The sequence below is a fragment of the Cavia porcellus genome, unplaced genomic scaffold (genome assembly GCF_034190915.1).
Source record: "Cavia porcellus strain 051 isolate PalLab524CR breed Dunkin Hartley unplaced genomic scaffold, mCavPor4.1 scaffold_19, whole genome shotgun sequence".
Classification (NCBI taxonomy): Eukaryota; Metazoa; Chordata; class Mammalia; order Rodentia; family Caviidae; genus Cavia; species Cavia porcellus.
Genome location: NW_026947502.1, coordinates 65,189,806 through 65,203,677, shown reverse-complemented (window position 1 = coordinate 65,203,677; position 13,872 = coordinate 65,189,806). Strand labels below are relative to the sequence as shown.

The following is a 13,872-nucleotide window of genomic DNA, read 5'->3' as shown; positions in this document are numbered from 1 at the left end:
ACCAATTAGGACAGAAAAATCAGAGATATAAGTTCCAGATACACTGCACATTTGTACCTTCATAACACCACTCCCAAAGCTAGCTGACAGGTTGGTCTGGGTATGAGGGCAAGGAACACAGTATGAGGCACCAAGCCTTCCGGAAGGACCCCATGCTGACTTCAACCCAACGCACGCTTAGGAAGGGCCCGGAGAAACCACTGTCCCTGTCAGCGCACAACTAGGGTTCCAGGAATATCCACAGAGAGGGCCAGGACTCCAAAGTACACCCATACTGAATAGGAAAGTGCAGGGCTGAAATTCAGGCCAGTGTCTATAGTCAGCCAGTTAGAAAGTATGTGCAAGGCAAAGTGAACCATGTAACAGGAAACAGGAGACTCAGGGTGTGCCAAGAAGCAAGGCAGACCCTGCATTAAGTCTGAAACCAGTGCCTTTGTGTCAAGCCTCCAGGAAAGTTCCAACAAGACTCCCGACCTGTGAATATCACCCAAAGCCAGAAGATCACAGGCTGAAATAGTCTGCAGCCAGGCGCCCATAGATGTCTGTGGTCCAGAGCACATGGGCACGGCCTGAGGCCAGCAGTAGCTGGTGCAACTCGGCTTCTACACGAGCAAACTTTTCCTCATTAATGGAAGCCTCCAGCAAGACAGATGCAGGCGGTGGCCAGGGCAGACCTTCGTAGCAGTCCACAGGGAAGGGGTGCACCACAGTACGCAACTCAGCCTGCACCACTGAGTCCCGCAAAAGCTCCTTAAGGCCAGCTATGGATAATGGATTGCCATAGAGGCCAAGGTAGCGGAGACTGGCACATTGAGTCAAGGTAGGGAGTGTGGCCAGTAGCTGGGCATCAGCAAGCTGGCACTCAGTCAGCTCAAGATGCAGCAGTGTGGCCCTTGCTGCCTGTAACAGACCCTGGAAGGGCATCAGCTGACTGCCTGACAGGTCATTCCCACTCAGGTCCAGCTTTTTGAGGTGGGCAGCATGGGAGCTCCGTGCCAGGAACCGCAGGTCCTCAGGCATCAGAGCACAGAAGGCCAGCTCCAAACTCTCCAAGGGGCTCTGCAGAGTGCTGTGGGGACACAGGAGTCACAAACAGGCAGGCCCGAGGGAAGTCCCCATATTAGGGAAAGGCACAAAGTGGTGGGCCCACTCACCTGAGCAGTTGGTCCAGCCTGCCTGAAAGGAGAGAAGAACCCATGCTGAGCTCCCGCAGACAGGTGAAGCGGCCCATCTGAGCCAGGAAGTAGCGGAAGTTGTCCTCACCATCCACAGAGGGTTGTCTTGAGTCTCCATGCACATAGTGCAGCCTCAGGCTGGCCAAGTGCTGAAAACGGGCCACATGTGGAATGATGACAGACAGGCCACGCAGGCCCAGGTTGTTGAAGCGCAGATCCACACGGCGCAGGCAGCCTGCATCCAGAAGCTGCAGCAGGGCCACAGTGTTACGCATGGGCAGGTCCTCAGCCCGGAGATCCCGGCAGCAGAGACGAAGTGGGCTGCCTAGGCTGCTTTGGAGTGCCTCACGAAGGAATGCGTAGGAGGCCCGGTTCACCCGAAGGTCCACACGAACCTCCACAGGGACAGGAGCTGGCCCATGCTCCAAATTCCTGCCCTGTTGCTGGGCAATGCATGTGCGGGCCACAGCTGCTGTGCAATCCCACATGCTCATGGTACCAGGGTCCTGCTCCACACCATCATCCAGGAGACCAGTCATGTCCAGTACCCGAAGAGCATGCTTCCTGGGAGCAGGGATGGCCTGAGCCAGGGGCAGGACCCACTCCCATCCCACTCCCAGCCACCCTGGGATAGAAGCAATATACCTGCTCCCATACTGAACTCTTGCTAACCCCAGAACCCCAGCCAAGAACCTTAGGGGACTCTCCTTGCACTCCCAAGCTGAAGCCCATACCTGCAGAGAGGTTGTGTGCCAGCCTCACTCTCTGGGGTGTGGAGCCGGGCAGTCAGCCCCAGGATCACAGCCTGCATACTCTCAGTGCTGAGCCGTTCCTGCAGCAGGGCCCGACTGCAGTGGGCACACTCCTGAAGCAGCTGCTGGAAGCTCAGCAGTGGGAAAGGCCATGTGTGCACCAGCTCACGCAGTACAACTGTCTTCTTGTCCATGAAGGCCACCTTGAAGAGCAGGGGAAAGAGCTCTCGGGGCAACAGGGGCAAGGCCTGGCAGGCAGCTGACTGGCACTGGAGTACCTGCCGCATACTCAGGAACACAAGCGTGTGCATGGTGCTGGGCTGGACAGGCAGCCACCTGCAGGAGAGGGGATTTCAGTGGAGAAGACCAACCCTAAGCCACCACTAGGCCCCCTCCATATACCAGTGGTGAGAAAGCCCAAAACAGTGCCTGACATGGAGTTGCCAGTCAGTGGATGAAAGCGGTACAGAGGAGCACCTCTTGGATGCCTAGCACTGGCTGGGGCCCATGAGACAAGGGGCAGGCCCCTACCCCAGTCACCAACCTCCAATAGCATGCGGCTTCTTTTGGAAAACAAAGCATCAAGCAGTACATAAATGGGATGGCACCATCAATAACCTGCTTGTTTGTGTGTGCTTCTGACAGAAGGTGGTCGCTCTGCAGGGTGTCCCATTGGTACTTCAGGCTTCCCAAATCACAAAGCTGCTTCAGAAATCCTTCTCAAAAGTAGAGTAAAGCCCAGTCCTAACCCTCAGACTTTCACAGGAGAAGAAGTATATTCCCAGGCCAGCAGCCACATCATTTTTCCCTCTCTCACCCTCCTCCCAGATGTGCTCAAGGGCTTTCCTTGGAATCCATGAAGTAAAGACACAGCTTAATAAACACCAGGGCCAATAAGAAAAGGAACAGAACCCAGGAAAGAGAATCCAGATAACATGACCTATATGATCAAGGCCCTCAGTGTGAGCTACACAGTTGATTACTATTTTCTGGGATGTCACCAGACATAGAAACCCCTGATAAAAAGCCTCTCACCTTCAGTGGTCCTTTCCACCTGCCTAGTCATCTCTCTCTTCCCTGAGGAACCAATGTGGAGAGAGATCAAGTGTTAAATCCGCAGATTCAGAAGGACTCAGGCCAGGGATTCCTCAGATGAGTCACAGATGGCTGCCAAAGCAGCATCCAAACCGAGAAGACGCACACAAACGACCCTTGGGGCCGTCAGGATATCTGCGACATAGGGGATCAGCCCTGCTGCTGATTTTAGCAGACTTCCTGTGTGCCAGGCAACTACACCACCATCATCCCCCTCTGACAGACAGGAAAATTAAGGCCTAGGGTTTACCCAAGGTCATGGCCCACGGAAAGGGGCAGGGCCCAGTCTGGGTATAGGGCCCCTGCGCTTGCTGACCTTGTCACGCATAGCCAAGTCCTCATGGCACCAGTTTCTGGGAAAACCCGGGCACCCACCCGCGGCCTGGCTCTGCCATGCTTAAATCTCGCGAGGAAAACGCAGACCTCGCAGACAGGACAGACTCACCGAGCACCTGTCACGAGAGGAAATGAAAGCACCTGGCCTGGGTGCCAAGTGAGGTGCCTCTAGGCGACGCCCACGCCCGGCAGGAGACCTTCTGGAAAGCCGCGGCCCGGGTGCCCCAAGTCGCGCAGACACCCCCACCAGGATCTTCCGGGTCCCTGCCAGAGGCCTAAATCCGGACGCCCGCCGTTCGTCAGGCGGACTCGCTCCTCTAACCAGGCGCGTCCTCGCTGCACCTAACCGCCAGCCCCGCCTCCCCCGTTCCCCGCGGGAAGCCTAACGCCCCGCCCTCGGCGGCTTTCTTCGTAGCCCAACAGTCCGCACTCACCTGCCCCGCAGCAGCCCCCAAGGCCTCGGGCTCCGCCTCTACCCCATGACAGTCCCGCCCTGCGCCTCGGCGCGGCGCGATGATGCTGCACCTCTCATTGGTTGTTCCTCCAGGGCCCCGCAGATTGGCCGCCCCCTCCAGAGAACCCGCCCCCTTACACTTCGCAAGCTCCCATTGACTGGCTTCCGGAAGACGCCCTAGCGGCGGGAAATTCGCGGAGAGTGCTCCCTGGACCCCATGGATCGGTTGTGGAACTTGCGGGCGCGCCTGCAGGAGTGGGAGCGAAAGTTCACACGACAGCACGGACGGCGGCCCGACCAGGTGCGGGCCTTTGCAGGGTGGGGTTGGAGTCTAAGGCCTCCGCCACCGACTGACGTGCTTCTTTCACAGGAGGACGTGGAGGCGGCGCCCGAGGAGACCCGCGGTAAGCGCAATGCCAGACTGGAGCAGAGGTGACGTAGGGAGTGGTGGGCCCCGCCCTGACTCAGACTCCCTCCTGTCCACCTAGCTCTCTACCGCAAGTATCGTGCCCTGAAGCAGTCTGTGGGCCAGAGGATTGGCGGGCCCCACAGCCACAACCAGTCGCTCTCAGCTGCAGCCCAGGAGGTACACACACCCGGAACCTCAGCCTCCTGGTAGCTAATTACAAGGCCGAATGGCAGGAGTCAAGGGCAATTATAACCAAGCCCGCGTGGGTACAGAACTTGGAAGAATATATAGGGCAGAGTGGGAAGGAGCCTGACTATCTCTGTGGTCAGGCATTGGAGGCCTTTCTGAGAGAAAGGGAGGCCACCTTTTCTCTGGTCTGGATTGTTAACTGTCTTCTGCAGGCTCCAGAGCCTGGATGCTGGGGATCCCACCTGAATCGGTCTGCAACGCAGAGTCCACAGCCTACTCCAGTGCTGAGCCCTCAGGGATCTGCACAAAACTATGGGAAGAGACTGAAGGCCAATCTGAAGGCTACCCTACAGGTGAGGGGTAGAAGCATCCATATTGGGCCCAGAACTGCCCTTGGTTCCTGGTTCATGGGGAAATTCATGCTTCTTTCTGACCACCCTTCCACCCATCTGTTCACTAAGGCATTACCTCATGTCTAACCAGGGCCTGACTCCTGAGAAGTGCTGTGCAGCAGCCTCTGCTTCAGCTTCCTTTCTGTCCCAGCTTCATGCCCTGTTCTAACACTGAGCGTGGGGGCTCAGGCAAGTTTCTGAGACTGCAGCAGTCCAGAGGCCTGAATCCCTGCTTACTATTTTGACCTCCTCTCCCAGGCTGAGCCAACCCTGGGCTGCAGGCGCCAGCCTCCAGGTAGATTCTTGTCCAAGAAGCCCACCCTAAAGACACTCAGCCCAGGGATTCCTCCTACCTCTCCAGAAGAACTCAGTGATTCACTTACCAAGCCTTCTGAGCCCCCACCAAAGCCAGGCCAATTCCAGCAGCTTCAGGCATCCCTGAGTCTGCGGCTGTGCTCCTTGGACCCTGGCTGGCTGCAGCGATGTCAAAACGGAGCCTTAGATTTTCTGCCTGCCTCTGATCCCTGCAAGGCAGAGGAGTCTCAACCTGTGACTGCAGGAGAATTGCCAGTCCTTGTCTCCAGTACCTGCTCCAAAGCATCTTCTCAAGACCCATATGGTCCAGTGCCACAAGCAGCACAAACCAATGCAGGGAGTTTCCAACTCTGCAACCATAGAAGCAAGAAGCAAAAGTGGACTAAGGAGAAGGGCAGCAGTCCTATGCAGGCTCAGCAGGACTACAGCCAAGCAAGACTCCTGTCTGAGGGGGCTGGGGCTACAGCTCTTAAGGACCCAACAAGGGGTGCTGTACAAGTTCAGACACCTCAGCTCTACAGTGGCACTTCAAGCCCAGCTGAGGCAGGAAAAGCTGAGAGCACACCCCACCTCCACACCAGCCCTCGGACAGCCATCCGGGATAAGGGTAACTACGTTCGGCTCAACATGAAGCAAAGACGCTATGTGCGGGGTGGGGCCCTTCGAGGCAGGCTCCTCCGAAAGCAGGTGAGACAAGCAGGGCAGAACAGGGTGGCCATCCCTTTTCCCCTTTCTTGTCTTCTCATATAATTCTGCTTTGTGGACCCTTCCCAGGTATGGAAGCAGAAGTGGCAGAAGAAAAGAGAGCATTTTGGGGGCGGTAGGCCGAGAGCCATAGTTGAGAAGTCTCATTTCCAATCTGAGCAGTTTGGCTACTGGAAATCCCAGTGCCCTCAGCTAGGTAGGCCTCTGTCCTGGGGAACTGGGTGAGATGATGCTATGCAATAAGGGTGCCACAGTGTTGGGCAGTAAAAGGCCGTAATAGCTTTCTATCCCTGGCCCAGGATCCACACCACAGAAGGAGGGTGGTGACGACAAAGATGATGTTCAATCCTCTCCCACTTTGAAGGAAGTAACCCAGAGGATAGATGCTGCTTGCTGCTACCTCCCTGGTGAGTGAGGGGAGGAGGTGATTGTGGCCTGTGACTGTGGTACCAGGCTTGTCTTAGCAGAGAGTGTGATCCCCATGTCACTATTTCTGGTCTGCCCCTGCAGGAAAGGACCCAGAGCCTACTGGACCTGAGCTACAGGCACCGAACACAGTGCCCTCAGTGCTACCTCTCTACCCACTAGGGCCCTCAGGGCAGGTAGCAGGTGAGCAGAACCTGTCTCAGTGTCTCCAAAGGGTGGGGAGGCTCAGGCAATGTGGTGACCAATACTTGTGTCCGCAGAGACACCTGCTGAGGTGTTCCAGGCCCTTGAGCAGCTTGGGCACAAAGCTTTCCGCCCTGGGCAGGAGCGCACAATCATGCGGATCCTGTCCGGTAAGTGGGACTGTCTGGGGGATGAGCTGGGTAGTGGTGGGCCACAGAGCCTTGCAGCTGCCTCTCATCTTGCTTAGGCATCTCCACATTGCTGGTGCTGCCCACAGGCGCTGGCAAGTCCCTGTGCTACCAGCTGCCTGCACTGCTGTATGCCCGGCGTAGCCCCTGTCTCACACTGGTCATCTCTCCCCTCCTGTCTCTCATGGATGATCAGGTGTGTAGTTGGGGCCCTCAGCCCCTGTAGATGGCTAAAAACTGATGCCTGTGATGTCCTCAGGCTGCTTCCTGTTCCCTGAATCCACTGAGAGTTGCAAGGTACCTGAATGGTCTCTACTTGAGAGTGACAAAGCTTAACCTCAGCACCCACCAACCAGACCCAGGCTTATAGCTCCTTGGTGCAGGAACTGGGGCTTTTCTTCCTGGAGATCCTGCTGGAATGAGCAACTCTAGGAGGATTTGGGAGAGGACTACAGTTGGGCTGGGCTGTGATGGAATTGCCTGTCTGGTCCGCAGTTATCCCACCTGTCCCCATCTCTCAAGGCTGCCTGCCTCCATTCAGGCATGACCAGGAAGCAGCGGGACTCTGTCCTGCAGAAGGTCAGGAGGTGCCCCATGGACTGGGAGCAGAGGGGAATAAAACTCGGCAACACTCCTGACCCTGTTACTTTCAGGTGCAGGCAGCTCAGGTGCATGTGCTGATGCTGTCCCCTGAAGCATTGGTTAGGGCTGGTTCTGGGGGTCCTGGTGGCCTCCTTCAAGCTGCCCGGCTGCCTCCAGTGGCCTTTGCCTGCATTGACGAGGCCCATTGCCTTTCTACATGGTCGCACAACTTCCGGCCCTGCTACCTGCGCATCTGCAAAGTGAGCCGTGTGGTGCCAGCGTGGGTGGGTGGGGCAAGGCCCTTAGGAGGCAGATGGGCTTCCCACCACCTTCCTCCTTATATAGGTGCTTCGGGAACGTATGGGCGTGCACTGCTTCCTGGGCCTCACAGCCACAGCCACACATAGTACTGCCCGTGATGTGGCCCACCACCTGGGAATAACCGAGGAACTGAGTCCTAGAAAGGGATCTGTCATCCCTGCCAACTTGCACCTGTCTGTGTCCATGGATAGAAATCCAGACCAGGTAGGTTCCACACCAGGGGCCAAGATGAGGATACCCTACCACACACACACACACACACACACACACACACACACACCCTACGAGACACACACACACACACAGAGCAGGGGCCAAGATGAGGATACCCTACCACACACACACACACACACACACACACACACACACACACACACACACACAGAGCCTGAGCCAACAGCTGTTCCTTGCCAGGCTCTGGTGACACTGCTGCAGGGTGACCGGTTCCGTAGTCTGGATTCTGTCATCGTTTATTGTAACCGACGTGAGGACACACTCAGGGTCGCTGCACTTCTCCGAACCTGCCTACCTACAGTGCAGGATCCAAAGGCCAGAGGTGAGCACAGGCAAGGCAGGGTCTCCCAAGGACAACCCTGCATGCATACTCTGGTCCCTCCAACATCAACTTCCCTGCAGGTCGTGTCCCCAGAGCTGTGGCTGAAGCTTACCATGCTGGCATGTGCAGCCAGGAGCGGCAGCGAGTGCAGCAGGCCTTCATGAAGGGCCAACTACGGGTGGTGGTAGCCACAGTGGCCTTTGGGATGGGACTAGACCGACTAGATGTGCGGGCCGTGCTGCACCTGGGGCTGCCCCCAAGCTTCGAGAACTACATCCAGGGTGTGGGCCGTGCTGGGCGCGATGGGCAGCCTGCCCACTGCCACCTCTTTCTTCAGCCCCAGGTTAGTGTCTCGCTGTCCCCTCCTCCCCTACCCTCAGTACTCTGATCACACACTCATAACTGCCCTACTACAGGGTGAGGACCTTCGAGAGCTGCGCAGACATGTGTATGCAGATGGTGCTGACTTCCTGACCATGAAGAAGCTGATGCAGTGTGTGTTCCCGCCCTGCACCTGCACCCGGCAGGAAGGAGGCAACAGTGGGGTGAGGTCTGCAGTTGAGCCCCCACCTCAGGAGGCCAAGCAACATGGTGGCTGCCCAGCAGCCTTTGGACAGGGCCGGGCCTGCCGAGGACATGAGCGAGCACTCCCAATCCAGCCAATAGTGCAGGCCCTGGACATGCCAGAAGAGGGTGAGAGCCAGAGGATGTGGGATGTGTGGAGAGGCTGCTCTTGCCCACTCTGATTCCCAACTCTTCTCTTCAGCCATTGAGACTCTGCTGTGCTACCTGGAGCTTCACCCACAGCACTGTCTTGAGCTGCTGCCACCTACCTATACCCACTGTCGTCTGTACTGCCCTGGGGGCACTGACCAGCTCCAGGCCCTGGCCCAAAGGTGAGTGTTTCCCACCCTAGGTTGGGGACAGGAACAAAGGACCAGGGCTGCTGGCCACATGTCCCTTTCTCTTGGGTACAGGTGTCCACCTATAGCTGCATGCTGTGCCCGGTGGCCACCTAAGAACACAAGGCAGGGCAGCTGCTCCATGGAGTTCAATGTGGTGGAGCTGGTGGACTCGATGGGCTGGGAGCTGCCCCCTGTGCAGCAGGCTCTCTACCAGCTGCAGTGGGACCAAGAGCCTAGAACAGGTGTGCCCACCTCCACCTCACCCTAGGATGTTTACCACCTGGGCGCTTGTGACTGACATACTTCCTGGCAGGTGTGCTAAGGAGTACTGGAGTGTTGGTGGAGTTTGGGGAACTGGCCTTCCACCTGCGCAGTCCTGGGGACTTGACAGCTGAGGAGAGAGACCAGGTCTGTGACTTTCTGTACAGCTGTGTGCAAACCCGAGAGCGCAAGGCCCTGGCCCATCTGCGTCACATGTTCCAGGCTTTTCACAGGTGCGGAGAGAGGAGGGGACAAGGTCTGAGGCCACCTAGCTGGCCCCATAGGTAGCTCTAATATGCCTGTCCTGCTCTAGTGTGGCCTTTCCCAGCTGTGGGCCCTGTCTAGAGCAGCATGACAAGGAGCGCAGTGCACAGCTGAAAGCCTTGCTCAGCCAATACTTTGAGGAGGAGGAAGAGGAAGAAGAAGAGGAAGAGGGGGATGTGAAGAACAAGCAGAGCCCAGAGCCTGGGCAGGCCCAGGTGACTGCCACCCCTCCCTGGGTGGTTCCTAGAGACAGCCATGATATACACCTGACCCCCACTGTTTGGGCCCTATCCAGCCTGACTTAAGGTTTCCTGGGCAGGCCTGGGGCTCAGCTGTGTGGGACATGGTACCATGGACATGCCAAGTCTAATGTGCCCACTCACCCACAGCTCCAGGACTGGGAGGACCAGGTCCGCCATGACATCCGCCAGCTTCTGTCCCTGTGGCCAGAGGAGAGGTTCTCAGGCAGGGCTGTTGCCCGAATCTTCCATGGCATTGGTGAGGGCCCTAGGGCTGACTGAGGTGAGCTGGGGGCTGGAACCAGAGTCTTCAGGCCTGTGTCTCTTCCTTAACAGGAAGCCCCTGTTATCCAGCCCAGGTATATGGACAAGACCGGCGCTTTTGGAGAAAGTACCTGCATCTGAACTTCCATGCCCTGATGCGCCTGGCCACAGAGGAGCTCCTGTTGGCAGGGCCATGACCACCCTCCTCGGAAGGTGCTTCTCCACAGAGACACTAGGCTGGGCCGTACAGTCATAGTGGTCCAACAGTGACTGACCACTCAGCAAAGCCCGAAGCAACCATGCAGAAACAAGGAAGCTATACATGCAGAATAAATGTGTTCAAGTTGTTTTATGGTCTCTTCTTTTGAAGAGGCCACTGTCAGCCCCAGGGCAGCATCTCATGTATTCTAAATAGGCATTAGCCTTGTGCATACTTGACAGTCCTGCTGCTCATCTCAGCCCAAGGTGCTAGGTGCTAGGTCCAGGTCCAGAAGGGTCAGGGCTGACAGTACAAGAAAGACACCAAAGCAGGGATTTGGACCCAAGCTATCAGCCAGCACTCCAGCCAGGGTACCCGACAACAGCTTGCCCAACAGCTCCAGCGTGGCCATGAGGCTGTAGTGTGTGGCCTGGAGGTTAAGCGGGGGTGGGGGTCAGGCTCTGGCTCTCCAGCCCCACAACCCCCAGGTGTATTTACCACATCCCCTCACCTGTAAGGTTCTGGGTGCCAGCTGGCTGCAGTGCATCATCATAGTAAAGGTGGTGGTGGTGACCAGGCCCCCCAGGAAGTGCTGTAGACACAGACTCAGCAAGGCCACTGCGGGGAGGGCAAAGGTCAGCAGGACCCAGGCCTCGCTCGTCCCTCCCCCAGGACAGCCCCTCACCTCTCAGCATAGTGCTAGGGCCCAAACTGGCTCCTGAAGTGTCCAGGTAGAAGAGCAAGGCAGTTTGGCAGGCCAGGCCCCCAAGGCGAAGTTGCAGCACCAACCTCAGCAAAGGCAGCAGCTTCCTGGAAGGGAAGTGGGGACATGGCTGGTCAGAAGATTCCAGATAGGGCCAGGGATGAGGGGAAGGAGGGTGGGTTGGGGAAGGCTTACCAGTGCCTGGTCAGTAGGGCCCCACCCAGGGAAGATCCAGCAATAGAGCAGACCATTGTACCCAAGCCGCTCCACAGCCCCAGCTCAGAGGCAGAAGCACCATGGTCCAACAGGAGGAGTGGAAACAGGCTGCTGGCACCCTGCTCACCTGCAGGAAACTATTACCAGGGGTGGTCCCCATACCATCCCTGCCACCCCTCTCCCTACCCTGAGGGCTCAGTTGTGCTTATCCAGGCAGGCCCCTGCCCTGCCTCCCTCTGTCTTCCTGAGCTACAGGTGCCGAGTCCACCATCAGCTTGAGGCAACACTGAGCAGCCCAAAGGGCCATGGCTGGAGCTGAGGAAAGACAGGCAGGACCAGGCAGCAGAGCTCTGGTTGCTGGGGCTGGTCCCAGCCAGCAGGTCATATCCCAGAAAGGATGATTCCCTAAGTAGGTTCTAGAGCTGGAGCCCCAGCACTGCCATTGCTTGATACAAGGCCTCACTCACCCAGCTTGTAGGTGAGCACAAAGCCTGCTGTCCACAGGGTCCCAGGCACAGCCAGCAAATCCTGCAGATGGCATGGAGTGTGCTCTGAGGGTTGAGACCAGGGCAGCTGTTGCAGGTCTGGTGCAGCCCAGGCCAGGGCAGCAGCTAGCCAGTAGGTGGCAGCCAGGAGTAGAAAGAGCAGTGGCCAAGAGAGATTAGGAAAGAGGGCCAGAAGTCCACCTCCAGCCACCGCTGATCCCAGTTTGTAGGCGACCACCTGCACAGTGTTGCCTGGTCCCAGCTCGGCTGGCTCCAGGAATTGCATAGTCAGTGTGTCCAGGGCCACATCCTGCACAGCCGCACCCAAGTTCAGTAGTAGTAGCAGGCCCACCATAGCAGCAGGTAGCCCCCCCTGGCCAGATGGGAGAGGAGGCAGTGCGGCCAACAACGCACACACCAGGCCCAGCGCAGCTGTGCTGAGTGCCAGCCAGGCCCGCGGGGAGCCCCGCCTGTCTATCAGCGGTGCCCATGCCAGCTTGAACAACCATGGTGTGTACAGCCCCTTGGTCAGCCCCACGCGCGCGAGGGAGAGACCACGGGCCCGCATCAGGAGAGGCAGCAGGCCAGACTGCAGCCCATAAGGTAGGCCCTGCACCAGGTAGAGACCGGCCAGTGGCAGCAGCTTTGTGCGCATGGCCAGTGTCGTCCGGCGTGCGTAATCTGTGTTGTACGATGGGGTGCGAGCCCATCCGCAGGTCACAGCTGGGGCCCTATGCGCAGTCAACGCTCCGAACAAGCCGAAGCTAAGGACAAACCGAAGGGCTGACCGCCGCTGGTCTGCCAGACAAAAGCTGTAGGCCCCGACGACTTTTCATCGACTTTTTCCCGTGACTGCCCTCAGTTCTCCAGAGTCCGGAAGCAGTAACAGGGACAAAGGATGTTCGCGCATGCGTCCTAACGCCTGCGCCTGCCGGCCCTGCGCGTCACCAAACCTAGGGCGGGCTTAGAATGTTGCATAATCAGCTCTCGGGCGCCCCCTAGCACAGAAAGGTAACAGTCAGTTGCGAACTGAGATGGGTATCCAGCATGGAAAGCATGCACTCTCTTGCTCAGTGGTCTGGCTCCCCCTCACCCCCCGCCACGAGCTCTCAGACTCACTCAGGCCTGCTTCCCAGTGTCCAGACCCTATAAAGAAGTCGGCCTGTCTACTCATGGGCCCTTCTACCCCCGCCCCTTTGCTGTATCTTTGACTTCAACCCCCTCTCAAAGGCAGTGGCCACAAAGAACAAAAAGAGGAACAGGACATGTGTGAAAAAACAGGGCACAGGCTCAGCCAGGGAGACACAGCCATTGCCCATGATGGTGTTAGTGCCTGTGACAAGGATAGGAGAGCCTGCTCAATCAGGACCTACTCTGCCAGGGATGCCCTTGTGTAACCCCTTTTGCCCAGTGTGTCCTCTGAGGACCCCAAGGCCAGGATGCGGCTGTGAAGTGAGGCCTTGGGTTAAGAACCAAGGTATCTTGAATAGTCAAGGATGTCTAGCCAACTGTGTCACTGCAGGAAGAGATCCAGCACGTTTCCTGGCCACTGAGCCATCTTGAGTGGGAGTCCTGTCACTTCCAGATATCTTCCTGGCCCAAGTTCCCTCATGCTTAAGAAAGGGATTTCCCTGTCTCAAAGGAACACTGCAGTTGGGATGCACCAAGCAGGCACCCACCTCTATTTTGGGGGCAAGGATAATGGGTCCTCTCTTGAGATACTCTTCTGTCCATCCTCTCCAAACCTCCCAACCGGAGGGGTGCATTTGCAAAAGAACCTCCCCCTGCTCCTGCCATACCCAACTGGGCAGGGTGTCCTGTGCCTACTGTCACTCCCAATTTAGTGGTCACCCCACCCAACCAGCTCCCTCCTGTAGTGGCACAGAAAGCAAGCTATTGCTGACATGCTCCTCTAGAATCCAAGCCTCTGTGGCTTGTTGTCAAACCCCATTTCCCTAAGGTTCTGCTGACCCAAGAGACCTGCTTTTACACTCCTTATTGATAAGTTCACCTGATTTTTCTCTTTTTCCCCAGTGCTATGGGACTGAACCCAGGGACCTGTCAGGGACCTACATCCCCAGTCCTTCTCCTGATTTTTATGTAAATGATCAGTGTCTATAAATTACAAACCATTGGAGACCCCGCCCAGAAAGGCAGTGTCTCTAGGACTAACAGGTAGACCCTAGCTGTGAAAGCTCCTTTCTGGGAGTCCTCTTTGGCCACTTTTCCCAAGGCATGCGCCTAGTGTTCCTCAGACA

General features: G+C 57.2%; 3 protein-coding genes across 6 annotated transcripts; 1 reads left to right on the top strand and 2 right to left on the bottom strand.

Moving 5' to 3' along the window:
• Window positions 1-5: 5 nt before the first annotated feature.
• Lrrc14 (leucine rich repeat containing 14) lies at window positions 6-3,658 on the bottom strand. Its single transcript, XM_063231298.1, has 4 exons — window positions 3,468-3,658; window positions 1,910-3,157; window positions 1,155-1,739; window positions 6-1,069 (listed from the first exon to the last, which is right to left on the bottom strand). Exons 2-4 carry the CDS (start codon window positions 2,236-2,238, stop codon window positions 502-504), a joined length of 1,482 nt encoding a protein of 493 aa, XP_063087368.1. The 5' UTR covers window positions 2,239-3,157; window positions 3,468-3,658; the 3' UTR covers window positions 6-501.
• Window positions 3,659-3,972: 314 nt separating this feature from the next.
• Window positions 3,973-10,359, top strand: Recql4 (RecQ like helicase 4). Of its 4 annotated transcripts, none has more exons than XM_063231283.1 (21): window positions 3,973-4,113; window positions 4,183-4,216; window positions 4,301-4,398; window positions 4,623-4,763; window positions 5,061-5,804; window positions 5,892-6,018; window positions 6,122-6,229; window positions 6,333-6,431; window positions 6,509-6,601; window positions 6,679-6,815; window positions 7,115-7,198; window positions 7,273-7,461; window positions 7,547-8,078; window positions 8,159-8,421; window positions 8,495-8,771; window positions 8,845-8,974; window positions 9,056-9,225; window positions 9,297-9,477; window positions 9,558-9,723; window positions 9,898-10,006; window positions 10,084-10,359. In XM_063231283.1, exons 1-21 carry the CDS (start codon window positions 4,030-4,032, stop codon window positions 10,206-10,208), a joined length of 3,891 nt encoding a protein of 1,296 aa, XP_063087353.1. In that variant the 5' UTR covers window positions 3,973-4,029; the 3' UTR covers window positions 10,209-10,359. The 4 variants fall into 4 exon arrangements, with proteins under 4 accessions (XP_063087353.1, XP_013001241.1, XP_063087352.1 ...); XM_013145787.2 differs by having other exon boundaries at window positions 4,030-4,216; window positions 7,547-7,726; window positions 7,937-8,078; XM_063231282.1 differs by having other exon boundaries at window positions 4,030-4,216; window positions 10,102-10,359.
• Window positions 10,346-13,706, bottom strand: Mfsd3 (major facilitator superfamily domain containing 3). The gene is made up of 5 exons (XM_013145809.3): window positions 11,597-13,706; window positions 11,109-11,256; window positions 10,896-11,020; window positions 10,722-10,828; window positions 10,346-10,640 (listed from the first exon to the last, which is right to left on the bottom strand). The coding sequence occupies exons 1-5, from the start codon at window positions 12,267-12,269 to the stop codon at window positions 10,467-10,469; spliced, it is 1,227 nt and encodes a 408-aa protein (XP_013001263.1). The 5' UTR covers window positions 12,270-13,706; the 3' UTR covers window positions 10,346-10,466.
• Window positions 13,707-13,872: the final 166 nt, after the last annotated feature.